At 42.0% G+C, this 25,746-nt stretch overlaps 1 protein-coding gene and 1 long non-coding RNA gene across 2 annotated transcripts; one reads left to right on the top strand and one right to left on the bottom strand.

Moving 5' to 3' along the window:
• Positions 1–248: 248 nt before the first annotated feature.
• Positions 249–22,194, top strand: LOC138744581 (lysosomal protective protein-like). Its single transcript, XM_069900961.1, has 11 exons — positions 249–445; positions 5,540–5,651; positions 7,739–7,876; positions 9,943–10,101; positions 13,893–13,984; positions 15,015–15,099; positions 15,573–15,722; positions 16,858–16,988; positions 20,273–20,435; positions 20,874–20,963; positions 21,535–22,194. Exons 1-11 carry the CDS (start codon positions 291–293, stop codon positions 21,616–21,618), a joined length of 1,359 nt encoding a protein of 452 aa, XP_069757062.1. The 5' UTR covers positions 249–290; the 3' UTR covers positions 21,619–22,194.
• Positions 929–5,459, bottom strand: LOC138744582 (uncharacterized). Its single transcript, XR_011345632.1, has 3 exons — positions 5,154–5,459; positions 3,723–3,896; positions 929–1,206 (listed from the first exon to the last, which is right to left on the bottom strand). It is a non-coding gene; the product is annotated as an uncharacterized lncRNA (long non-coding RNA).
• Positions 22,195–25,746: the final 3,552 nt, after the last annotated feature.

The raw sequence follows: 25,746 nt of genomic DNA, 5'->3' as shown, positions 1-25,746 counted from the left end.
TCTTGGTCCATTTGGAAAGGTAGTGTTGGACAAATAGGTCTGCCTACTTTTACATTTGGGTCTCACTATCTCTCACAATCTCTGATAATGCTCATATCTCTCTGGCTTGTGCCCAGGAACCACCTTGTGTCTAAACCCATTCTGAAGAAATGTATCAGTTGCTGGCAATCAGGTGATGTTTGTATTCAGAGACTGAATATATAATGCCCCACCAAACCCAACTGCTTCACTCTCTAGAGAAACTCTAGGACTGTTGGTGCTTTCGCTGGCTGTCCGCTCAGTGAGTCACAATGCTCTGGTTCCTGTTGCTACTGGGTGTAAGTGGTGTTCTGGGGGAGCCCTCCCAAGATGAAGTCTTCTCCTTGCCAGGTCTGAACACCAAAATCAACTTCAAGCAGTGGTCGGGCTATCTAGAGGCAAGCCCTGGCATACATCTTCATTATTGGTGAGTAAATGGGGTTGATATCTGGATTCCACAGGGAAAGCACAACCTCAAGACTCCTCATCCTGGATAAAGAGGTCAAGGAAGATGATGAATGCACGTTACGACTGGTTGAAGCTGCGGAGTTGGGTGAAAGGTAGTGGGGAGATGACAGGAAATGCGTTTCTGATCACTTCCCAAATAATTCTGGTTGGAATATGCATGAGGGTGTGTGTGATTCCTCACACTGTCCAATTATCCACAGGCATCAAAGCTGGGTTCTGGGAGGAAGCTGAGGTTCTAACAGGTTCTTATGCAATTAGTGCTTGGCAGGATGGGTGCTGAGGAGGGAGAAACAAAAATAAATAACATTGATCAGCTTTTGTTCTGTTTTAAAGAAAGAGGTTGTATTTATGAGTTATCTTTTAGTTGATTAAATATAATTCATTCTAATAATGCCAAAGCTATGTTGACTGAATGGGAAATATTGACAATAACTGTGGGAGATTTTTCCTCTGAAATAATACCAAGGGATATTTTACATTGACCTGAGGAGAAATCTATACTTAACACATTATTTAAATAAACAAAAACGAATCCTCCAGCATTTCATATTTCACTCCTGATTTCAGCAACTGCAATTTCTTGTGTCTCCAAACAACTCATCCAAGTCACTTTATTTGTGTTCACCTCCTCACCATCCATCCTTCTGGGCATCTATGGACAATGTCCAACCGCCATTTTCTTGCTCAGTGCTAACGTGCTGTGCACATTCCCTTTTATTCCTAGGGACCAGAGCATCATGAAAAAAAGAATGTTTATTGATATGGTACCAAGTTCCATTCCAAAGAATCACAAGCACTTAACCAACTGATTAAATATATTTGAAGTGCAGTTTTTGTGTCTCACAGGAAACACAGTAACCAATTTATGCAACATAAGGTTCTACAGGTTTTAATGAAAAAATATTCAGAAATAAATAGTTAGTAAAATGGCACATGACACCAAAGTTGATGGTATAGTGGAGAATGAAGAATAATTTCTAAAATTACTGCAAATACTTGGATCAAGTGGGGAAGTGGGTCAAAGAATAGCAGATGAAATTTAATTCAGAGAAGTTAAACCAGACAGAATATGCAAAGTAAATGGCATGGCCTTGGAGAGTGTTGTCAAACCGGGAGACCTGAGAGTACAGATGCATAATTCCCTGTAATTCGCAACACAAGACATTTGGCACACTTGCCTTCATTCATAGACCACAAGAGTTGAGACATCATGTTACCACTGTACGAGATGTTGGTGGGACCCTATTTGGAGTGTTGTGCACAGTCCTGGTCACCATTTTATTGGATGTTCTTAAGCTGGATGTATTAAAGGTTCACAATGATGTTACTGGAGTTGGTGGGGGGGTTGTTACTGGAATTGGGGGGGGATGTTACTGGAGTTGGGGGGGATGTTACTGGAATTGGGTGGGTGTTACTGGAGTTGGGGGATGTTACTGGAGTTAGGGGGGATGTTACTGGAGTTAGGGGGGATGTTACTGGAGTTAGGGGGGATGTTACTGGAGTTAGAGGGGATGTTACTGGAGTTGGGGGATGTTACTGGAGTTGGGGGATGTTACTGGAGATGGGGGGATGTTACTGGAGATGGGGGGATGTTACTGGAGATGGGGGGATGTTACTGGAGTTGGGGGATGTTACTGGAGTTGGGGGATGTTACTGGAGTTGGGGGGATGTTACTGGAGTTTGGGGATGCTACTGGAGTTGGGGGATGCTACTGAAGTTGGGGGGGTGTTATTGGAGTTGGGGGAATGTTTCTAGAGTTGGGGGATGTTACTGGAGTTGGGGGGGGATGTTACTGGAGTTGGGGGATGTTACTGGAGTTGGGGGGTGTTACTGGATTTGGGGGGATGTTACTGGAGTTGAGGCGATGTTACTGGAGTTGGGGGGGATGTTACTGGAGTTGGGGGGGATGTTACTGGAGTTGGGGGGGATGTTACTGGAGTTGGGGGGGATGTTACTGGAGTTGGGGGATGTTACTGGAGTTGGGGGGGTGTTACTGGAGTTGGGTGGTGTTACTGGAGTTGGGGGGGTGGGGGGAGGTTTGAGGTATGAGAAGAAACTGGATGTGCTGCAAAGATTTTTCCTTGGAGTGTGGGAGATTGGACGGTGACCTTAAAGCAGTATATACTATGAAGAGATCAATAGGTAGAGGAGTCTAAAGTTCAAGGACATAGTTTGAAAAGGGAAAGAATTAAAAAGGAATATGGATAGAAAAGGGTGAGAGGGATATGGACAAAATGGGACTTGCTCAGGTAGGTATTCATCAGGAGACCAAGGAGAAATCCCACCAACTTTCTTGAAAAGAAACAACAAGATTCTTTAATCCTCCATAGAGAATAGACTCACACAGATGGCCACATCTCCAACGCGGCAGTGGTCTGTTGTACCAACGCAGTGATGCCTGCCTGGAAGAGGTGTCTAGTCCAAGTTGTGGGACATAAAAGCCACATGTGTTGCTTCTGAAGTGAGGATATTGAACTGGGGAATTAGTTCAAGGTTGCTTAGAGTTGGATCTTGGCTGATTTGTGTGAGAGTAGGGGATGGGATTATTGCCCTGCTGTTCCTATTGATTTAAAACTTGCATAAACCAACTCCCAGATGGTGAGTTTCTAAAATAAATAACCAGCACTTACAGATTAGGAAAACCTGATTGCTAAATTGATCCCCTGATTTCCTCTTGCCTATAGGATGTCCCCCCCACTCCGTTGAAACATGCTGAGGTGGGGTTCTCGAGCGTCGAAGGGATTGCTTATGATGAATGTCGGGGTGGCAAGGAGAAAAGTACGGGGAAGCTGAGAGGGGTTCACCTTGAGACGGTGTACCATGACACCTGTAACTGAGAGTAGTCCCTCAAATCCTTCCCTAAGTGGGCATCCATCTGCATTTGCAAAAGCAAAAGGGATTTACAAACTAGGTTTTAGATTGGATATTTCATAAATTCTCATATTTTCATTATAAGGAAGTTGCTTTAAATATATTTAGAGCTGAGTGTTTCTCAACATGAATCTCACAAATCTACACCCTTGAATGTTAATGTGCGAAACCAACATATAAATTAGACCATTGGAGTCCAATATTGGATCAGGCTCAGATTTACTGGAGTTGGTGGTGCAGAGAACCTGAAAGCTTGGGAAACTAGGGCAGGTCAAAAGTACTTCCTTAAATGCCATGGTGACTGTTGTAACTAGGTGACCCCAGTTCTGTAAGTGGCAGTGGTATTTGCTTTAGGTATGACCTACCTTTCCTCCAGTCACTATGTTGTCCCATTTTGCAACATCTGTAAATCAGCAGGAAGAGAAAGGCCTCTGGGGCAGGACAGGATCTCCATTGATGCAAAACAGTTGGCCTCACTACTCTGTTCCAGCAAAGTACCAAACATCCAGTATACCCAACTATAAGCTTGTTTGAGTTGCCTGCAAAATAGGGAAAAGCTGCATTACCAGTCCTGTTCCACCATTCAATTAGTTCTCACCTAATTTTCACCAGAATTCCACTGGCCAGCTGTGCTCCACATCCCAATAATCTGTCTCACAAAAATCCATGGCTCTTAAGACCAGAATGATCCTGGCTCCCACATCCATTGTCAACAGAGTGTCCTAAGTTACCACTTCCATAATGTGAACTATTCCTGGTTTTGTTCCTGAACAATCTGTAGTGCTGTCAATTAGACCCTACAGACCAGAAGTCAAGATTAATAGGCTTTAATTACTATAAACACAGTCATATCTTACATGCTGTTGGCCCAATTCCAAGGCAGCACTGAGGGAGCGGATTGGGTGATATTGCCTTTATTAGGAATCCTGGAGAGGGAGGAGATACTGTATCAGGGGTAGGCCAATTAGTACAATGACTGCAATACAGTGTTCCTCTATATTCACCTCTTCTTTTGAAACAAAGTCTGGTGGGGTGAAATGACATCGTCCATTGAGAGTCTATTTACTGGTTCAGCCTGTCCGGTGGTTTCGTCCTCTGAAGTGACCACCGGAGTGCCAGCTGTGGTGTTGCTGTTGGCTCCTGGGCAATGCTTTGTGTGACAGGCTGCCATTTGGATGGTTGAACAAAATCAGTTGGGGCTGGTTAGGGGGGGTGGGGGGGTTGAGGTTAGGGTGGTGCTGCTGGTGCCAATGGCAAGGTCGGATCCTCGACTGTGTCTCTGCTAGCTGATTGACCATGGTTGATTCAGCAAGCACCTCAGTTGCGGGGACCCCTGTATAAGCCTGGTCCCGGACAGAGGCAAGGTCGCTCTGCCCTTCCTGATACTGCACGTAGGCATACTGGGGGTTCACATAGAGGAGGTGGATCTTTTTGACCAGGGGGTCTGCTTTGTGGGTTCTGGTGTGTCTCTGGAGCAGCATAGGCCCTGGGGTCATCAGCCAGACCGGAAATGTTGTTCCCGACACCGACCTCCTGGGGAAAGATGATAATTTTTCATGCAGGGTCGCATTTGTCGCTGTACAGAGGAGGGACCTGGTGGTGTGGAGCACCTCTGGTAGGACCTCTTGCCACTGGGAGATGGGCAGGCCTTTTGACTTGAGGGCCAAGAGGACTGCCCTCCAAGTGGTGTTGTTCTCCCTTTCCACCTGGCCATTCCCTCTGGGGTTAGAACTGTTGTTTCTGCTTATGGCTATGCCTTTGGTGCAACTCCTCGCTTAAAAATGAGGACCACCCACCCATCCCCGGTCACTTTGAATGCAACTTGAGTATCCAAAGAGTGAAGAGGTTTTGTTCCTGAACAGCCAAGCTCTGGTTGTATTGTTGTCCTTTCAGTATGGAGTCCCTAATCAGAGAATATTATGTCTCTACATCCACCTCCCTGAACCTGTTCCTGACATGTAGACCACAGGTAGATTGCTTCTGCTGGAAAGTGCATCCAAGTTCCCCCAGTCATGACGGGATCAGTGCCTTCAAAGGGGCAAGGGTAGAAGTGACCCTGAGGGATTCAGCTCCTTCAACAGGATCGTCCAAACAGTCCTGTGCGATGAGTTGCTCGTCTGCTTGTGGTCATAAAGGCTCCTCATTCATGGTTCTTGCTTCCAATGTGTTTCCTGTCCTTCAGGTTTGTGACATCACAACGAGACCCGACCTCAGACCCTGTGGTCCTGTGGCTGAATGGGGGACCTGGATGCAGCTCCCTGGATGGATTCCTCTCTGAAAATGGCCCTTTTCATGTGAGTCTTCTTGTGACTTGATGGGGTGTGTTGTGGGTTCAAGGTTCAGGGGAGGGAATGTTGTGGATTAAACATGTCACCAAGACTGACAGGCTTGAGTTTCAAGGAGGCCTGGGATGTCTCTCCCTAGCAAAGGGTGGGTGGGGGATGGGGTGGGGGGGAAATCTTATAGAGGATTACAAGATCACAAGGAACATGAAAAAGGTGAATAGTCAGTCTTTTTAGACAATAATAGACAATAGGTGCTGAGTAGGCCATTCAGCCAGCACCACCATTCATTTAGATCATGGCTGATCTTCCACTATCAGTATCCTGTCTCTGCCTTCTCCCCAAAACACTTAATTCCCCTGTCCACAAGAATCTCATCTAACTCCCTCTTGAATTTAACCAGAGAACCCGCCTTTCCCTCACTCCGCGGCAAAGCATTCCACAGACCAACAACTCTCTGGGTAAAAAAAAATTCTCATCTCTGTCCTAAAGGCCCTTCTCTGTATTTTCTAACTATGGCCTCTTTTCCTAGTCTCCCCCCAACATCAAGAACATGTAATTAGTTTCTATCGTGTCCATTCCCTTAATAATGTTATAATCCTTAATCATATCTCCCCTCATCCTTCTAAACCCAACATATACAACCCCAGTTTATCCAGCCTTTTGGCATTCATCAATCCCACCATCCTGGGAACTAACCTTGTGAATCTATGTTGCACTCCCAGATCAGGGAAACTACATCAAGAAGTCAAAGTTGATTTCTGTGTTGAGTGGGCAAAGATTTGAAGGGGAATAAATTACCACAATATGCCAATAAAGAGAACAAGCTAAAAGGATAAAGTCACAGAGTTGCACTGTGTGGAAACAGGGCCTTCAGCCCAACTTGCTCATGTCAACCAAAATGTCCCATGCACATCAGTCCCACCTGATACAACCACCTTCTCTGGCACACCAGTCCATATACTCACAACCCTCTGTGTAAAAAAAGTTACCCCTCAGGTCCTGTTAAATTTTTTCCCTCTTCACTTTAAGCCTATATGCTCTGCTTACCAATTCCCCTGCTCAGCCCAAATGGCTCTCTGTATTCACCTGATCTATTCCTCTCATAATTTTGTACACCTCTATGAGATCACCCCTCATCCTCCTGTGCTCCAAGGAATAAAACCCCATTCTGTTCAATCTCTCCCTGTAGCTCACACCCCTGAATCTTGGCAACATCTTTATAAATCTTCCCTGCACCTTCCCCAACTTGACCACTTCTTTCCCCATAGCACAGTGACCAAAACTGAACACAATACTCCAAATGGCACCTTATACAACTGCATTACCTCTCAACTTCTATACTCATTTGCATTTTGAAAGACCTAACATGGGGAGGACCTATACAGTGAATGGTAGGGATCTGGGGAGGGATCGAGAAGGGATCGAGAAGTACAAGTACACAGTACCTTGAAAGTGAAGGATGGTCAAAAAGGCTTATGGCACATTGGTCTTCATCATTCAGTGTACCTGTACTTCTCGATCCCTCCCCAGATCCCTACCGTTCACTGTATAGGTCCTCCCGATGTTAGGTCTTTCAAAATGCAATCCCTCACATTTTTCTGCATTAAATTCCATTAACCATTCCTCTGCCCACCCATCCAACGAATCAAGATCCTGCTGCAATCTTTGACAACCGTCTACACTACCTACAATACTTTAGCATCATCTGCAAACTTGCAAAACATGCCAAGTACGTTTTCATCTTATTCATTGATATAGATGACCAAAAGCAATGGGCCAAGCTCCAAACCCTGTAACAAACCACTAGTCACAGGCCTCCAGTCCAAAACACAACCTCCCTCCATCACCCTGTGCTTTCTATCCAAGGACAACTTTTTTACATGAAGCCTGCTAGGTTTAATTCAATAAATAATTGAATACAATACAATTATTACATTTAAAGGACATGCAGACAGATAGATGAAAAGAAAAAGGTTTTGAGGGATATGGGCCAAACACAGGCAAATGGGACAAGAGAGGATAGACACCATGGTCAGCACAGACAAGATCTCTGTGCTGTGAACCTTACTGACTGTAATCTTGTGGACTGCTTTCAGGTGAACGATGATGGCAGCACTCTCTACATTAACGAGTATAGCTGGAACAAGGTGGCAAACATGCTATACCTGGAGTCTCCAGCTGGGGTTGGCTTCTCCTATTCTGACAGTGGAAACTATGGCACCAACGATAAACAGGTACGATGGCTGCCCTCCTTTCCCAAGCTGTCCCCCTCTGTTGGCTTAGTTACTACTTTAGGAAAGCGTTAGAAGTGTACAACGCAGGATGCACATCACCTGACCCCTGAAGCCCAGATCCATTTATTTTTTGTGCTCAAAGATCAATAGGTTATGCTGGGCAGCAAGAAGACTCCTTGTGCTCATTGTCCCATCTAGGTGACAAGAAGGCTCTTGGGAGCCTTAACACATCCCAAACCCTTGTACTTGCTAGTTGCTTCCTTGAGATATCTCAGTCTCTGCTCCTTTCCCCCCTCTCTCTCTGCTACCTTCCTGGTGCTGATTTTGTGGCCTTCACATGACTGTGGATTAGCTTCACACCTGCAGTAACTCACACTGAAAAGTTTTCTTGCACTTCATTTTAAATGTGGTTGTTGTTGATGCAGACTATGACCAACTATCTTGGTCCATTCTTGTTTCTAAGGGGATTTGTCACTGGGTGTAGAAGTGGAATCTTAACATCAGGTCCTCTCACATTGAACTTTGTGAATTCAGAAGATGAGAGCTTCCCGTTGGGAGATTTTATCAAAGGGAACAGAAACTGCTTCACTTTCAGTAAAAATCCTGGCTGATTTCATCTTGACCTCAACTCCACTTTCTTGCTTATTTCCATAATCTCTTATTTTTGTGCAACCAACAAGTGACTCCACCACCAGAGCTTTTTTGGGTAGAGAATCCCAATGATTCATTCATCAGAGAGAAGGAATCTCTACTTTGTCTTTGGATGAGCCCCTGTTCTAAGACCGTGTTCTTTAATTCTAATTTTCCTTCAGAAAACATTCCTACAATTCCCAAGAAAAGGTGATATATTTATCTAGGTATCCTGGGTATGGAACTAAACAGAGACAGTATGAAGTGCTTTGATGAACATTGTTTAAACAAACAAAATACAAATGACGTTAATATCTCTCAAATAAAAACACAAAGAACTCCCATTTCCTGTATTTTTTTCTGGTGGAAAATGCCATTCTTCTAATATCTCGTTCCTTCATTAACCTTAAGAACGCTGGTAAAGGAAAAGTACAGGGAAATATACTTTTTAAATCTGGCAGTCCCAAAAAGTGATACCTTTCTTCAGTAGCCATTCTCTCAAATATCTATTAAACATCTCCCTTGCCTTTATGTATGCAACGTGCATGTTCACCACCAATACTTGTGAAACAACTTTAGCAAAACTTTTGGTGCAATTTTCTGCTCAAACCATTTATCCTGTTTTAGAATGTGTGTCGATTTTGAATTCATTGTTTGCCAGTTAATGTAAACCTTTGTATGAAAATGGCACTTCACTCAGTATTGGCACTGTCTCCAGCTGGATTAAAGGAACTTGAACACAGAAGCTTCTTTTCTTTATAAAATATTTTTATTGATTTTAATAAAGAGCATACAAACAGGAAAAAAAGGGTATAATTCAATAAATTGAAATAAGCAGTTACACAGAATAAATAAAACATTCTGTATAACCTTGACATATGAAAATTGTAACTCACATCCATAATTCTTTTCTTAAAATAATTTTAAATCTTATTTAAACCATTAACTAATAAACATCTCAATTATGCAATGTTCCAAATGCATATAAGAAATATTTTTAAAATATAAAGTATATTCAAAACTCAAAAGTAGATCATTAATAGCATGTCAACACATAATAGCAAAAAACCCTGATCAAGGGGAGAAAAAAAAGAAAAGAAACAGAGCAAGAAAATATAACTTTCAAGGAAGTTATAACATTTCCCTTATTAAAAAAGGGGAGGAATTTACAATTCATTACCCTTATTTTCACCTTCTACAATATAATCAATATTTACAATTTTCAATTAAAAAAAACAATGATCAATTATATATCAAGAAAGAAAAGAAAACCCTTACCTCAAAGAAGCTTCGGATGCTGTTTACTTGAAGTGGCTGCTGGATATTGAGGGTATTCCGAGGATATTGAGCAGCTGACAATTTATAGCCCAGAAATCCCAAAGATTATTGTATGTATTATTCTACACATCTTTATTCACCCCACTCCACTTCTACAGGTTGCAGAGAACAATTACCTGGCACTGCAGGATTTCTTCAAGAAGTTCCCTGAATTTGCAGCGAATGATTTCTATGTGTTCGGTGAAAGCTATGGAGGTGTTTATGTACCATCACTGAGTCTGAACATTGTAAATGGTCAAGCCAATATTAATTTCAAGGTATTTACTCTTTGCTTCAATGTGATTAGTCTTCTTTGTACTTTCTCTTGTCCGCTGTAAACTATGTTGTGATCAGGATTGCTGGCCCTTCCTCACACACTAATGTGGGAATCAGGAATTGTGCTGAGATTAGAAAGCAGAAAGCAGGCATAGTTGGTTGTGATTGCATAGCACCCCACCATTCTCAAAGCGCCACTTTGAGAAGCCAAGCAACTAGCTTCTACTGAGCCAAATCCCACAAAGGAAATTAGATAAATAATCAGATAACCTCTCTTTAGCAGTTTTGGTGATGAGAAATCTGTTGCTCCTTGTCCACTGACACTGTAGGATTTTCTTCCTATTTTTGAGTACTTGGACATGGTCAATGGCACCCCCTCCAGGGCTTGTATGAAGGCAGGCTCTTGAGCTTCACCCTGACACTGTCTGGTCCCATGGTCTGCCCAGATTATTTGAGAACCAGCTTGAATCACTTGTGGTTCCCCTCCACTGAAGGAAAAGCTCAAGTCTGCTTCCAGCAACTCACCACCTGAACTGGTCCTGCTTACCACAATGAAGTTAACTCACTTTCTCTGGATCGTCAAAAATGAGGTTCGTCCCTTTAAGAGAGGGAGAGAAGCATGTGTGTGTATCTGTCATTGATGGAAGTGGGGAGGGGGAATACTAACATCCCCATTAACTGCTCCTTTGGAAGGAAAGACTCATGATGGTTGCCACATCCCATGATACTGGGCCACATTTACACCCAGCATGGGACTTACTAAGGTTTGGTAATATGAGTAGGCAGAAATGAACAAGTCTCCACAAACATCCATGGTTTTGATGATATGAGTTGAGAGTTTGGTACCATCATCCAAGAACCACAAGAGATATATCATGGAAACAGACCTTTCGGCTCATCAATTCCATGCACATCATCAATATCCATTTACATGAATCCTACCCTGACCCAATTCATTCCCCATTTTTATCCCCTCCCCACTCCACCTGATTCAACCACTCAACTCCACACTCAGGACCATTTACAGCAGCCAATTAACCTGTAAACCTGAGCAGATGTCTCTTGAGACATGGGTGGAAAGTGAAGCACTCATGGAAAACCCATGTGGTCACAGGGAGAAGATGTAAGCTGCTGTGACAGAGTATATAGAAATGTTTTTGGGAGATAAATTGGGAAAGGTTTGTTAGAGTAGGTCACATGCAAACACTTTAAAACAAATCTTATTTGAAATGCTGGAGCTCTGCTAATGCTATACATATCGGGGCCTCAGAGCTTTTGCGAGAGCTTTGGAGAGTGCCCAAGAGACCTCACTAACGGATTGTTGTTTACAAAAGGCAACAGATGAAAGATCTTGTCGGAGCCGCACAGTCTGAAGGAGAACTTGCTGTTCTAAGAGGGACATGTGCTTTTTGCAAGCATAGAGAGTCAAATAGGCTTTCTCTCTAAGAGAGAGAGAGAGAGAGAGAGAGAGAGACACACACACACACACAGATCACTTGTACAGTGTTACAGCCAGCAGAAGCAGCTGGGACTAGAACAGGACAAGCTGGCAAGCTTATGGAAAGCCTTTTGGAAGACGGCCTGGTCAAAGCCCTTGTGGTTCATGCAAGAGGAGAGGACTGGCTGTCTAATGTTTCACTTGGAATAAGAGAAACAGAAAGGAACTCTGGTGTCCTGAAAGAAAGAGGTTATCATCTGGAGAACCCTGACGGGGCAAGTTCCGTCAACAAGACAGAGGTGACTGATGGAAGTACATCAGTTGTGGATGTCCTGGAACAACAAATCTTCTGACAAGAACCTTCCTGAGCAGTAACCATTTACCTTTCAAGCACCAAAGCCTGGTGAACTTTATAAATGTTAAATTCTGTGCACAGTTTAAGAATTTCCTGCAACCAGTGAACTTGGAGGAATGACAAGTGAGATTGGATTGTGAACCAAAGAACTTTCTGAACTTACACATTCCATATATATGCGCTTAGAATTAGAAGGGGGTTAAGTTAGGTTAGTTATGTCAATAGTGATAAGTTAAAATGTTTAAAGATAATTAAAAGCAACTTTTGTTTAAGTAACCATTTGTCTTTGTGACTATCTATTGCTGCTGGGTTTATGGGTCCTCTGGGCTTGTAACACTGCACATAGACAACATCTGAGGTCTGGATCCAATATGGGTCGCTAGAGCTTTACCTGTTGTGCCAGTTTACAGGTCAACACAAGGTGCCAGTGTTCAGGCCACCCCAAGGTGCCAGAGTTCAGGCCACCGCAAGATGGCAGTGTTCAGGTTGCCCCAGGGTGCAGGTGTTCAGTACAAGTGTACATCCACCCCAAGGTGCAGGTATTCAGGCCACCCCAAGGTGCCACTCTACTAGCTGTTCCCAGGTAGTAAATGAGTACCACTTTATGATGTCCACAAGGTGAATTTGTCTGTAAATCAGAAAATACACAAAAATCACTCGATAGAGTAACTGCATTGAGGAAAAAAACCGTATCCAAGACTGATAAGAAAGAATAGGAAAAAAGTGGGGAAAAACAGGAAACTGATTCTGTTGTTTGTAAGGACAAATATACAGTATGTACATAAATCAGAGTATCTGGCCCTATTCAATATATGTAGGAGTATGGCTGATTTGGCCTTTAACTCAGATCCACCTATCTGGCTTTTCTCCGTGACTCTTAATTTCCCAACTATACAAAACTTTAACTGTGTCTAGAAATATATTTAATGAGCCAGCCTCTACTGCTTCCTTGGGCAGAGAATGCTGCAGATTCACTACTCTCTAGGAGAAACAGTTTCTCCTCATCTCCATCTTAAATCTACTCCACTGAAATTTGAGACTCTGTCCTCAAGTTCTAGTCTCATCTACCAATGGAAACAACTTTCCTGCCTCTATCTTATCAATCCCTTTCATAATTTTAGATTTTTAAAATATCCTTTCTCATTTTTCTAAATTTCAGCAAGTATTGTCCCAGGTGACTCAATCTCTCCTCATGGGCTAATCCTCTCTTTAGAATCAACCTGGTGAACCTCTTTTGAACAGCCTCCAAGCTAGTATATCCGTTCTCAAGTAAGGGGACCAGAACTGTATTCAGTACTCCAGTTGCGGCCTCGCCATGACCCGTACAGTTGTACCAGAACCTCCCTGCTCTTAAATTCAATCCCTAATGTTAGAATTTTGAAGTTCTTAATATTATAGGAGTTCATTCATATGTAAGGACGTCCATTAATCAGGTGTTCATAACCAGGGCATGGCCTGTACTCTGGAGTCAGTGTATGATTTCAACAGAGTACCTGATATCCAGCACTAATGGGGATTGTGAGATGCCAGATCAGAGAATTTTCCGGTTGCTTGAGATTGTATGTTGTATAGATTGGCAAACTAACAACGAGGCATGCCAATTTGGGTGGCACAGTTTGCGTAATGTTAGCACAACGCCTTTACAGTGCCAGCAATCAGGACGTGTGTTCGAATTCCACGCTGTGTGTAAAGAGTTTGTATGTTCTCCCTGTGTCTGCATTGTTTTACCCAGGGGCTCTGGTTTCCTCCCACCATTCTAAATGAACCGGGGGTGTAGGTTAATGGGGTATAATTTGGGCAGCACAGACTTGTGGGCCAAAATGGCCTGTTACTGTGCTGCATGTCTGTATGTCTAAATTTAAAATTTTAATTTTAAATTTCCATATTTGTTATCTATTTATTTTCTGTGATTTTTTTGCTTGTTGCTTTAGGTTGCCAGTTGCTTGAATTCCAGATAACAGAGGTTTTACTGTATATTGAAGCTGTGTCCTGTTTTACAGGGATTTGGCGTTGGAAATGGACTGAGCAGCGTATCCGACAATGATCAGTCGCTCGTTTACTTTGCATATTACCATGGACTCATCGGAGACACGTAGGTACCTTGTTTGAACCTCTATAACAGAAGTTATTCAAGTTTATGTGATCAGTCTTTCCCTTGTTACTTTGTGTCAAAGGCTTTGCAATGTGGTCCCATTTCAGGAGTTCATCTATTGTTCTGATGGCACCAAGTTCCTGAGGTGCAGCAGGAGACTTGGTTAGAGACAGAATGTCATCTCAGCCAGAGTTCTCTAAGGCCCCACACCAGAAAATGATCAGCACTAAACCATGACTAAATTCATAGATTGGTGTCATGTGGATTCCGCCTTTCTGGCGATATAATCACAATTGAATGGCTTACTAGTCATTTCAGAGGCCAGTTAAGAGGCAACCAGATTTCTGAGGCTCTGAAGTCACATGTGGGCCAGACCATATAATGAAGGTAGGATTTCCTCTCCAAACAAAGCATTAGTGATGCAAATGGGTCCTTACAACAATCGACTATATTTTCATGGTCTTCATTTTAGATTTAATTGTAGAATTTGAATTTGAATTTGAATCCTGCTATGGTAGGATTCAATCCCAGGTCTTCAAGACTTTGCCCTGTGTATGAGAACATTCATCAACTGATAATACGATTCTCTTGCCTCAGTTGCCCAAGAAGATAATTAAATATGTTTACTTTTTTGGATTAAAATGTTTACAATTATATATTTAATACTTTTGATGTAATTCATTAATGCATGGCTTAGATGCCATCTGACAGACCTTGATTATACAGAACCCTTCAGTGTGTGGGATGTGGCAACTTAAACAAGGATTTGGTTCATTTCTGTTGGGATCCGTTGAAACTTCAACTTTGTACTAAACTAGCCAGAACTGTATTAATAATACAATATTTACTATTCCTGGCTTTTACATGCATTGTGTAATGGTGTCAGTAAGGGGGTGTGTGTGAGAGAGAGAGAAAGAGAGAGAGAGAGAGAGTCTGCAGAGATGAGAAAATTAACTGCAAAATTAGGTTAATGCGAGGGAAAATAAAGTCCCTTGTGGTGATTTTGCATCATCTTTTTTCCCTACTTCAGGTTGTGGGCCAACTTGAATTCATATTGTTGTGCATATGGATCCTGCAACTTCTACAACAATGATAACTATAACTGCCAAGAATCAGTAGGTTTCTGTTCATTACTACTGATTCCATACAACCTGCAGCTGCTCTTGAAACCTCAAAGTGCTTTAGACTCTTATTAACTATCTGCCGTTACTATGCCAATGAGGTAGTGTATAGATGCACAAGGAGCAGCAGGTAATCTGTTTTTCAGAATGATTGGGGGATGACTACTGCCTGAGAATTACTGCCTGTTGCATGGCCTAGTTTGACAAAGAAGTTGGACAAGCCTCTGTTTCTCTTACATCAACCTCTTTTCATTTGTAGTTTTTAACTCTATACAAGATATTGCAGGGTTTTGTTTGGTGGCTTGTCCTCCCATTATCCTGTAGATGTATGGATATGGTTCTTAAGCTTGTAAGTGACAAGCCCTTGTCCCGGATGTCAGACATTGGAGATGGGGAGGGATATAGATTTTGCACTAATGGAATTTGGGTAGCGTGGAGAAAAAACAATGACATCTTTTTAATAACAGCTCTCTGAAGTATACCATGTCATCTACAATAGTGGACTCAATTTGTACTCATTGTACATGAATTGCGCAGGAGGAGTACAGAAATATTTTGGACGATCCCAGATGGACATGAAGAACATCTTCCGGTTTTACAACTTTGAAAAGGAGATGGTATGAAGTATCCACTTTCTATTCTGCTTAAAATGTCAATGGACCCTTTCCTTTCCAAACACTGCAACACTCTGGCTAAGTCCTTCCATTTCTTCCAATGGGCATCAACTTTTCTGTGCACAGTATTCACTTCCAAGTCTGGTATTGGATATTCAAACCCATTTGCCCTTGAATAAAGAGGCTGAGTCAACTAGCACATTCCAGTGGCAAAGTGGAGCCACATAAAGAGCTGACCTGGTGAGGAAGGTGGATTTCCTTTCCAAAAAACATTCAGTTAGGGTTTTGCTGCAGTTTTGTAGTTTCTTGGCCTCTATCAGCAATTGTGCCTTTCTAATTCCATATTTAAATAATGCCATTGAGAATTGAACCCCATCTTGAGAACATCAGTCCAATGATCTGGAATACTGGTGCAGTGAATTAACTCATATACAGCCAATATTGGCCTCAACTCCTTGTTATGCATGCCACTGAATAAAATTCCAATCCAAATGAGATTACTCCCTTCCATACATTCTGTTGTAAGGACTAATTGTTTGTTGTGTATTCCCATCACATACAAAGGCCATTGCCATTTAATGAGTCCCAATAGCTCCAGTTCCTTCTACACACACCCACTGTGTAGAGTTGATGAGGCCAACATCTTCATCTTAACTTATCACGCAGTATGGTTAACATAGTGGTTAGTGCAACATGATTACAGCACCAGTCACCCAGATTCTAGTCCCCCACATCTTCAAGAAGTTTGTACATTTTCCCTGTGACCTGCATTGGTTTTCTCTGAGTGTTCTGGTTTCCTCCCACATTCCAAAGATGTATGAGGTGATTAGGTTAATTGGTCACATGGGTGTACTTAGGCAGTGCCAGGTCATGAGCCAAAAGGGCCTGTACCTCTGGGTTACAATTAAATTAATTCCAAAGGACCAAACTCCTTCCTCATATACCTATTTCCATATCTATTTCTTTATCTTGATAGTAAATAGTTTCCAAGTAGCTAGCTACGTACAGTTTAGAAGTAATCTTACCCATTGCTATGTAAAGAATTGTGGTTGTAACTGTTGTTGATGGGAGGTTTCTCATGTTGAACGCATGTCTTCACTCACATACGGCTTGTGTTGCCATCTCCCTCTCTTACCAGGCTACGTACACATCCACAAACAATGCTCCTCCATGCATCAATGATACAGCTATGTGGACCTGGCTAAATCATGCTGATGTGAGAACAGCTCTACACATCCCTGGGAACGTCCAGGGATGGGAACTCTGCAGGTGAGGGAAAACCTGGCAAAGTGCAAACAGGCAGGTAACTCCGAGTTAAGGAGAGAAGACTTGCACCATACTTTTCATGCCCTTGGGTTGTCCCAACGTGCTTTAGAGCCAACAAATGTAATTGCCCTTCAAATTTGCAGAAAGCATGACAATACATTTATGTCTGACTTGAGTCTCAGCTCTCAGATTTATTGTTAGACTACATACATAATATCACGTACAACCCTGAGATTCCTTTTTCCTGTTTCCTCTTTCACAGCGTGTCAAGTGTGACAGTAAGGCTGGGCAGCAAAACAAATCTGGACTTAAATCTTGAGAACTTCCCTGAATTTTCCAATGATGTTGTGGGATCTCTCCTGTCTACCTGAAATAAGATGCTGGCTTACTGCCTGATATTAAAGAAGGGAGGTTTGGTGCAGTTCTCTCCCCACAATGCTATATATCCCAAACTTTATACTGTACCATCGACCCAGCCATCCATTTGGACCTGCACATCGCCCATTTAATGCTCTTTCTTCAATCACCTTTGAGGCATAGTCAGAGTCACATCCAGCATGGAACCACCCACCACTTAGGTCTGCTTCTCAGCTCCACCCATAACTGTTACCTGGGTCAATGCAGTGCTTGAACACTTCTTAAACCCTGCCAATGACCCTGCTTTCCCCACTCTCTCCGGTAGTGTGTTTCTAGAACTTTCCACTCTGGTGAATCTCCTCTGCACTCTCTCCAGCAGTACCCAGAGTGTTTACAATTTGGGATGGGGATGGGGGGGAGGTGAGGCAAATTTGCTTGCTACTTGTGCAGCCCCAATGACCAAATCATGGACTTGCCAGGTCTGGCATTGTGTAAGTGCAGTTGTAAATGCAGGGGTCGGTCTTGGGGCCGCTGCTGTTTACAATTTATATTAATAATTCAGATTGTGGACTAAATAGTTTTGTGGCCAAATTTGCGGATGACACCAAGATAGGTGATGGAGCAGGAATTGTTGAAGAAACTGTAACATTGCAGAGGGATATAGACAGATTGGGAGATTGGGCAAAAATATGGCAGATGAACTACAATGTTGAGAAGTTTTTGGTTCTACATTTTGGCCGGTGGTAATAAACAGGCAGAGAACTATCTGGATGGGGAGAAAATTCAATCCTCAGATGTGCAGAGAGACCTGGGTGTCCTTGTGCAGAGTAACTAAAAGTTAATGCCCAGGTGGGATTGGTAGTGGAGAAGGAGAAAGCTATGCAAGCATTCATTTCAAGAGGTATAGTGTTTAAGAGTAGAGAGGTGTAAATGAGGCTATATGGGGCACTGGTGAGACCCCATTTGGAGAACTGTGTACAGTTTTGGGTCCTCTGTCTTAGAAAAGATGTGATGTTGTTGGAGAGGGTGCAGAGGAGATTTACTAGGATGATTCCTGGAATGCAGGGGTTGGAGTCTGGGGATTGTTTGGCAGCTCTTGGGTTGTACTTATTGGAGTATAGGAGAAAAAGGGGGATCTCAGAGACATTTCGAATAGTGAAAGGTTTTGACAGAATGAATGTGGATAAAGATGTTTCCCTTGATGGACGAGTTGAGGACAAGGGGTCATAGTCTTAAAATTAGAAGTTATCCAATCAAAACAGAGAGGAGAAAGAACCTCTATAGTCAGAGGGACGTGGATCTGTGGAACTCATTGCCGCAATATTTAAACAGGAAATGGATAAGTATCTCATTAGTAAGGGTATCAAGGGATATGGGGAAAAAGCTGGTAATTGGAACTAGGTATGAGTTTAGCTTAGTGCATAGTCATGGAACAGACCCAATGGGCCTAGTGGCCTGCTTCTGTTCTTTTATCTTGTGAACAGAACCTTGTAGTCACATACTGATGCTCTTACCTCTAACATTATAATGGAAGGACAGGAAATAAATGCAGCTGAAGATTGTTGTGGCTAGAATGTCATAGCAAGGATCTCCTTGGTTAGGGAAGGGGGTGTAAGGGCAAAAAATTAATCAACAAATGTCCTTGACACTTGGTGTCAACACTGCTGCTGGAAAATCTTCCCTTCCCACTGATTCCAATTTCACTGGGGCTCATTCACATAGCATACAGTGTTTGAGGCGAGAAGCAGTCTTGTATGCTGTCAACGAGTGAACTTTCCATTATATTTCTGATGTCTGTCTTGTTGTTAAATAATACCTTATTCATATATACACTAATGGTTAGCTCATGGGTTCAATCTGCAGAGTGCCTCACCAAATGCATATGTAGCAGAAGGAAAATAGAACCAATCTAACATTCACAGATGGGAACTTGTAGTTTCATTTTGGGCAGTAAGTTGACTGTGGGGAGACAGGAAGGTGGAGTTTGTTGGATGAGGGAGGGAGAGAGCGATCGGGCTGGGTCTGCTTCGCAGCTCTGGTTGTGTCATTCCAGGAGAATAACAGATGGGCAAAGCAGGACATATTCAGAGAAAGGTAGGGCCCTGGAGGGTGTTGAAGAACAGATAATCCTTGGGCCACAAGTACATAGTTCCATGAAAGTGGAGACACTGGTACAGAGTGTGAAGAGGTCATTGATCAGTTGTGGCATTGAGCACAGGAGCTGAAATGACATGTTTCACTTGTGCAAATATGTTGGTGAGACCTCAGTTGGAGGAATTGTATGCATTTCTGGTTGTCAAGCTATAAGGAGTGTGTGATTAAGCTGGAGAGGGTGCAGAGAAGACTCCAAAGGATGTTGCCCGGATAGGTGTTATAAGAGCAGCAGCTTCTGGATTTCTCTATAACTGGGGCTTTTTTTCTAGGACTTATTTCCCTGGAGGGATGATCTTCTCAGGGTTTATAAAAACGTGAGGGATGTGGATGGGGTGGATAGTCACAATATTTTTCACATGGTAGGGAATAACCAAGAGGGCATGGTATTGAGGTGAGAGAGGACGGCTTTAAAGGACTCTGCTTAGATGTCTTCTGACTGGTGGGTAGCATGGTTGGCATAGCTGTTAGCTTTGCCTTTATGGCACCAGCAATCAGGACCATGGTTCAAATCCCTTGGTGTTTGTACGTGTCTCCCCCTGTCTGCGTGGGTTTTCCCCAGGGACTCTGGTTTCCTCCCTCCGTTTGAAACGTACTGGGGGTGTAGGTAAATGGGATGTAAATTGGGTGGCACATACTCATGGGCTGAAATAGCCTGTTACTGTACTGTATGTCTAAATCTAAATGAGCTGTCTACTCAAAATTTGAACCTCGATTAATTCTGATGTACTTCTGAAGTTGACACCCATCTGTGCTAATCCAATCTTTTCCATCTGCAGTCAAGTGATTAGCCAAACCTACGAGCGCATGTACGACAACATGCAGGACTTCTACCTGCAGCTCCTCAGCAAGGGTCTGCGTGTGCTGGTTTATAACGGGGACACTGACATGGCCTGCAACTTTCTGGGAGGCAACTGGTTTGTGCGATCCCTGAATCAGCAGGTGAGCTGGATCCCTCTTTGTTTTCTTAGCCAGTACTTTCGGATCAAGGATTTGCTTTCACTTTGTTTTGAGGTTGATGTTGCCACTGGTGGGTTGGGAGTGAGTTAGTAACGTGGTGGATGGAATGTTGTGCTGATCAACAAAGAAAGGAATGCCTCTGTAAAAGATACTTTTCCTAGGAACCTGAACCCAAACTGGCACTGAGATGATCCCAGTGACTGTCAAAGGCTCTCACCGCCAACAGTAGCTCCCAGCACAAAATGTGGAGTTCACTCTTTATGTACCCATCCAAAGCAGTGGGTTGACCCTGTGCCTGTGGGGAGACAGGAAGCTGGGGTCTGTGGGATGGGGGAGGGGGAGAGGTATTGAGCTGGGTCTGCTCCTCCGCTCCAGTTGTGTTATTCCAGGAGACTAACTGATGATTTGCTTCTTCATTAGAAAACAGTTGGTTACCAGCCGTGGGTATGTAACAACCAAATTGCTGGGTTCTACGAGCAGTACGAGAAACTCACCTTCTTGACTGTCAAGGTAACTGGCCCTCCCAGTTTGTGCACTGGTTCATTTGCAAAATTATCATTTTTGTAGGATAGGAATATCCTATCCCACTCTGACCCATGTGATACTCCAGTCCCCACCCTGTGATAACCCACTCCCTGTTCTACAGACCCACATGATACCCCACCTACTGTACCTTGCCCCTCCCTGATCCATTTGCTACCTCATTCATCTCTCCCATACAGACCTCTGTTACACCCCACTGTCTGTTGTGATAACCCCCACATCCCACCCTTCAGTAGACTGATTTAGACATTTGCAGGCAAGACCAACGTTCATTGCCCAACCATCATTCGCGTCCACCCCCAGAGGTGGTGGCAGTGGATTGCTGTTCATGATTCTTGGTTCTCAGGGAACAATCATCCTACCCTCCTTGCTTTTCGTGGGACCTGAGCCAAGAAACGTGAGGATTGGCATCATCCTGGGCACCTCTTGATTCAAGTTCAGGATTGGGATCAGGGTGGACAACTCTGAAAGCTAGAAGATGTTAATAATTATTTACTTGACCTGAAACCAGTTCTAATGCTTTTTTGTTGATTCACAGGGAGTTGGACACATGGTCCCACAATGGGCACCAAGACGAGCCTTGCAGATGTTTGAGTCCTACCTCTCCAACTCTCAGTACTGAGACAAGGTTTCCCAGCTTGCTGGCCTGCTACCCAATGGCCTTATGATTGGCTGCTTTTCTTGCTTCTCTTGCAACAATGAGGGTTTTAAAACACAATGCTTTGTACAAAGCAATGGTCCCAGGCTTAGCCAAATCCAAGCAATAATACCTGGACTTGGAACAGACACTAAGCCGATGTGTGCTCTGACCTGCTACCAGTAATGATGAAGAACTTCTCCATGGTGAAAGGGATTGGCTTTGTTTGTACTTCCAGTCCTGGGTTTATTATTAATTGGCAACTAGACCAGTGTTGGTGAATTAACGCAACAATACAGTGCCAGTGATCATGACTGGGGTTCAAATCCCATGCTGTCTGTAAGGAGTTTGTGCATTCTCCCCATACATGCTTGGGTTTTCCCCAGGGCCTCCAGTTTACACCCAAAACGTACCAGGGGTTGTAGGTTAATTGTTGTGGCTCTGTATTGGTGGGTGCATAGAATGGGAATGAGCTGTGGCCCTTTGATGCGAGTGCCGGGGCAAGGTTCAACAAGGTATTCTGAAGCACAATGATCTGCAAATAAATCATCCAAAACTCTACCTCTTGCCTCCTTCATGAACGGTTTTGGCTGTCATCTAATTGAGTATCATGGGATTTTGGCTGAAATGGCCTGTTACCATGCTTTATGTCTAAATTTTTTTTTAAAATGTAAATTCTGTGACAACACAGTGAACCCAGCTTAGTAACCAACAGAGGGAAGGTCTCCAAGAGAGGCGTTTGCAGATACCCAGTTAACATTAGGATACAGTATTGACTAGAACCAAACTTAGTCATTCAAAGTAATCCTGTTCTGTTGACAATGTCTACACATCCTGGGATTGTGCGCCTTTCAGGGGAACCCATCAGCACAATGTGGCATTTATCTCCTCTGCTCACTGCAGGCACTGAGGGGATTCCTTCAGCCTGGTTTGCCTCTGTTTGGTGGTGTTAACTGTTTCTAAGTAAAACTTCTGTGGTAGGGTATGGCTAGGTTGCATTCAGGGGATTGCCTCTCGCTGGAAGTACACTGAACAATTAGTTCATTGAAGGAACACCATGAACATTTGCTATGATAGTAATGTGATTTTCTAGGTGAGGGGGTGACTGAATCAATTCAGCACCTTTACCTCCTTGGTGGCTCCTGGTGACCAAGATCAGAGTTAGAGAGGCACAAGGCACAGTTTTCAATGATGCAGGAGCTCATGTGGACCTTCTCTTTTTTTTTTTTTTTTTTTTTTTTTTTTTTTTTTTTAAATTTTTTATTTTTCACACCATAAATCACAATAGCCATGATATACACTTTTTCTTTTCCACACATTTACAGTGACTTTTTCTCCCTCCCCCCTCCCTCCTCCCAAGCCACCCCCCCATCCCCCCCCTCTCATCCATTTTAGTTATACAATCTAGGTTGCATTAATTCAGTTAGACAATGTTGTCATTCAACAAAAATACACCAGAAATTCTACTGAGTCCATTCTTTTCTTCTCTTCTCCTTCCATCAACTTAGGTAATGTTTGTTCCCGGTAGGTTTTCGCTATTGTATTTAATGTAAGGCTCCCATACTTGTTCGAATATTTCAATATTATTTCTTAAACTATATGTTATTTTTTCTAATGGAATACATTTATTCATTTCTATATACCATTGTTGTATTTTCAAATTATCTTCCAATTTCCAGGTTGACATAATACATTTTTTTGCTACAGCTAGGGCTATCTTAACAAATCTTTTTTGTGCATCCTCCAAGTCAATTCCAAATTCTTTATTTTTTATGTTACTTAGGAGAAAGATCTCTGGATTCTTTGGTATATTGTTTTCTGTTATTTTATTTAATATCTGATTGAGATCATCCCAAAATTTTTCTACTCTCTCACATGTCCAGATTGCATGAATTGTTGTTCCCCTTTCTTTTTTACATCGAAAACATCTATCAGATACTGTTGGGTCCCATTTATTTAACTTTTGCGGTGTAATGTATAGTCTGTGTAACCAATTATATTGTATCATACGCAGCCTCGTATTTATTGTATTTCTCATCGTTCCAGAGCATAACTTCTCCCATGTTTCCTTTTTTATCTTTATATTTAAATCTTGTTCCCATTTTTGTTTAGTTTTACCATTTGTTTCCTCATTTTCCTTTTCTTGCAGTTTAATATACATATTTTTTATAAATCTTTTGATTAACATTGTATCTGTAATCACATATTCAAGGTTACTTCCCTCTGGTAAACTCAAGTTGCTTCCTAATTTATCTTTCAAGTAGGATCTCAGTTGGTAATATGCCAGCGCTGTATCTCCCGTTATATTGTACTTATCTCTCATTTGTTCAAAGGATAAGAATCTACTTCCTGAAAAACAATTTTCTATTCTTTTAATCCCTTTTTTTTCCCATTTTCTAAAGGCAAGGTTGTCTATTGTAAAAGGGAGTAGCTTATTTTGCGTCAATATTAGTTTTGGTATTTGGTAATTTATTTTATTTCTTTCTACATGAATCTTCTTCCATATATTGAGGAGATGGTGTAATACTGGAGAAGTTCTATGTTGTACCAATTTTTCGTCCCATTTATATAATATGTGTTCAGGTATCTTTTCCCCTATTTTATCTAATTCTAGTCTCGTCCAGTCTGGTTTTTCCCTTGTTTGATAGAAATCTGATAGGTACCTTAATTGTGCGGCTCTATAATAATTTTTGAAGTTTGGCAATTGTAAGCCTCCTTGTTTATACCATTCTGTTAATTTGTCTAGTGCTATCCTCGGTTTCCCCCCTCTCCATAAAAATCTCCTTATTATTTTCTTTAACTCTTTGAAGAATTTTTCTGTCAGTTGTATTGGCAATGCCTGAAATAAGTATAGTATCCTTGGAAAAATGTTCATTTTAATACAGTTTATCCTTCCTATCAGTGTTAGTGGTAGCTCTTTCCAATGCTCTAAATCGTCCTGTAATTTTTTCATTAGTGGATTGTAATTGAGTTTATATAATTGGCCTAGATTTTTGTTTATTTGCACACCTAGGTATCTTATTGCCTGCGTTTGCCATCTGAATGGGGATTCCTCCTTAAATTTTGAGAAATCCGCGTTATTCATAGGCATTGCTTCACTTTTATTTACGTTTATCTTGTATCCCGACACTTCTCCATATTCCTTCAATTTCTTATATAGTTCTTTTATTGATCGTTCTGGTTCTGTTAAGTACACTATCACATCATCCGCAAACAGACTGATTTTATATTCCCTGTCTTTTATTTTTATTCCTTTTATATTATTATCTCTTCTTATCGATTCTGCTAGTGGTTCTATAGCTAGCGCAAACAATAATGGTGATAGTGGGCATCCCTGCCGCGTTGACCTGCTTAAGTTAAATTGCTTTGATACATGTCCATTTACTGTCACTTTCGCTAACGGTCCCTTATATAATGCTTTAATCCAATTAATATACTTCTCCGGTAAACTGAATTTTTGCAATACTTTGAACAAGTAATTCCATTCTACTCTGTCGAAGGCCTTCTCTGCGTCTAAAGCAACTGCTACTGCCGGTGCTTTATTTCCTTCTACTGCATGAATTAAGTTAATAAATTTACAAATATTGTCTGTTGTGCGTCTTTTTTTGATAAATCCAGTTTGGTCTAAATTTACCATTTTCGGTACCTGTTCTGCTAATCTGTTCGCTAATAGTTTAGCTATTATCTTATAATCTGTGTTTAGCAAAGATATTGGTCTATATGACGCTGGTGAGAGTGGATCTTTCCCTTGTTTTAGTATCACTGTAATTATTGCTGTTTTACATGAATCTGGTAAGTTTTGTGTCTCATCAATCTGGTTGATTACATCCAGGAGGGGCGGTATTATTAGGTCTTTAAATGTTTTGTAGAATTCTATTGGGAGTCCATCCTCTCCTGGTGTCTTATTATTTGGTAAATTTTTTATTATCTCTTGTATTTCTACTGTTCCAAATGGTTCTGTTAATTTATTTTGTTCCTCTATTTGTAGTTTTGGTAGTTCAATTTTAGTCAAAAATTCATCTATTTTCCCTTCTTTCCCTTCGTTTTCGGTTCGGTATAATTGTTCATAGAATTCTCTGAAGTTTTCCTTAATTTCTTTTGGATTATATGTAA

The sequence above is a fragment of the Narcine bancroftii genome, chromosome 10 (assembly GCF_036971445.1).
Source record: "Narcine bancroftii isolate sNarBan1 chromosome 10, sNarBan1.hap1, whole genome shotgun sequence".
Classification (NCBI taxonomy): domain Eukaryota; kingdom Metazoa; phylum Chordata; class Chondrichthyes; order Torpediniformes; family Narcinidae; genus Narcine; species Narcine bancroftii.
This window is presented reverse-complemented; position numbering and strand designations above follow the sequence as displayed.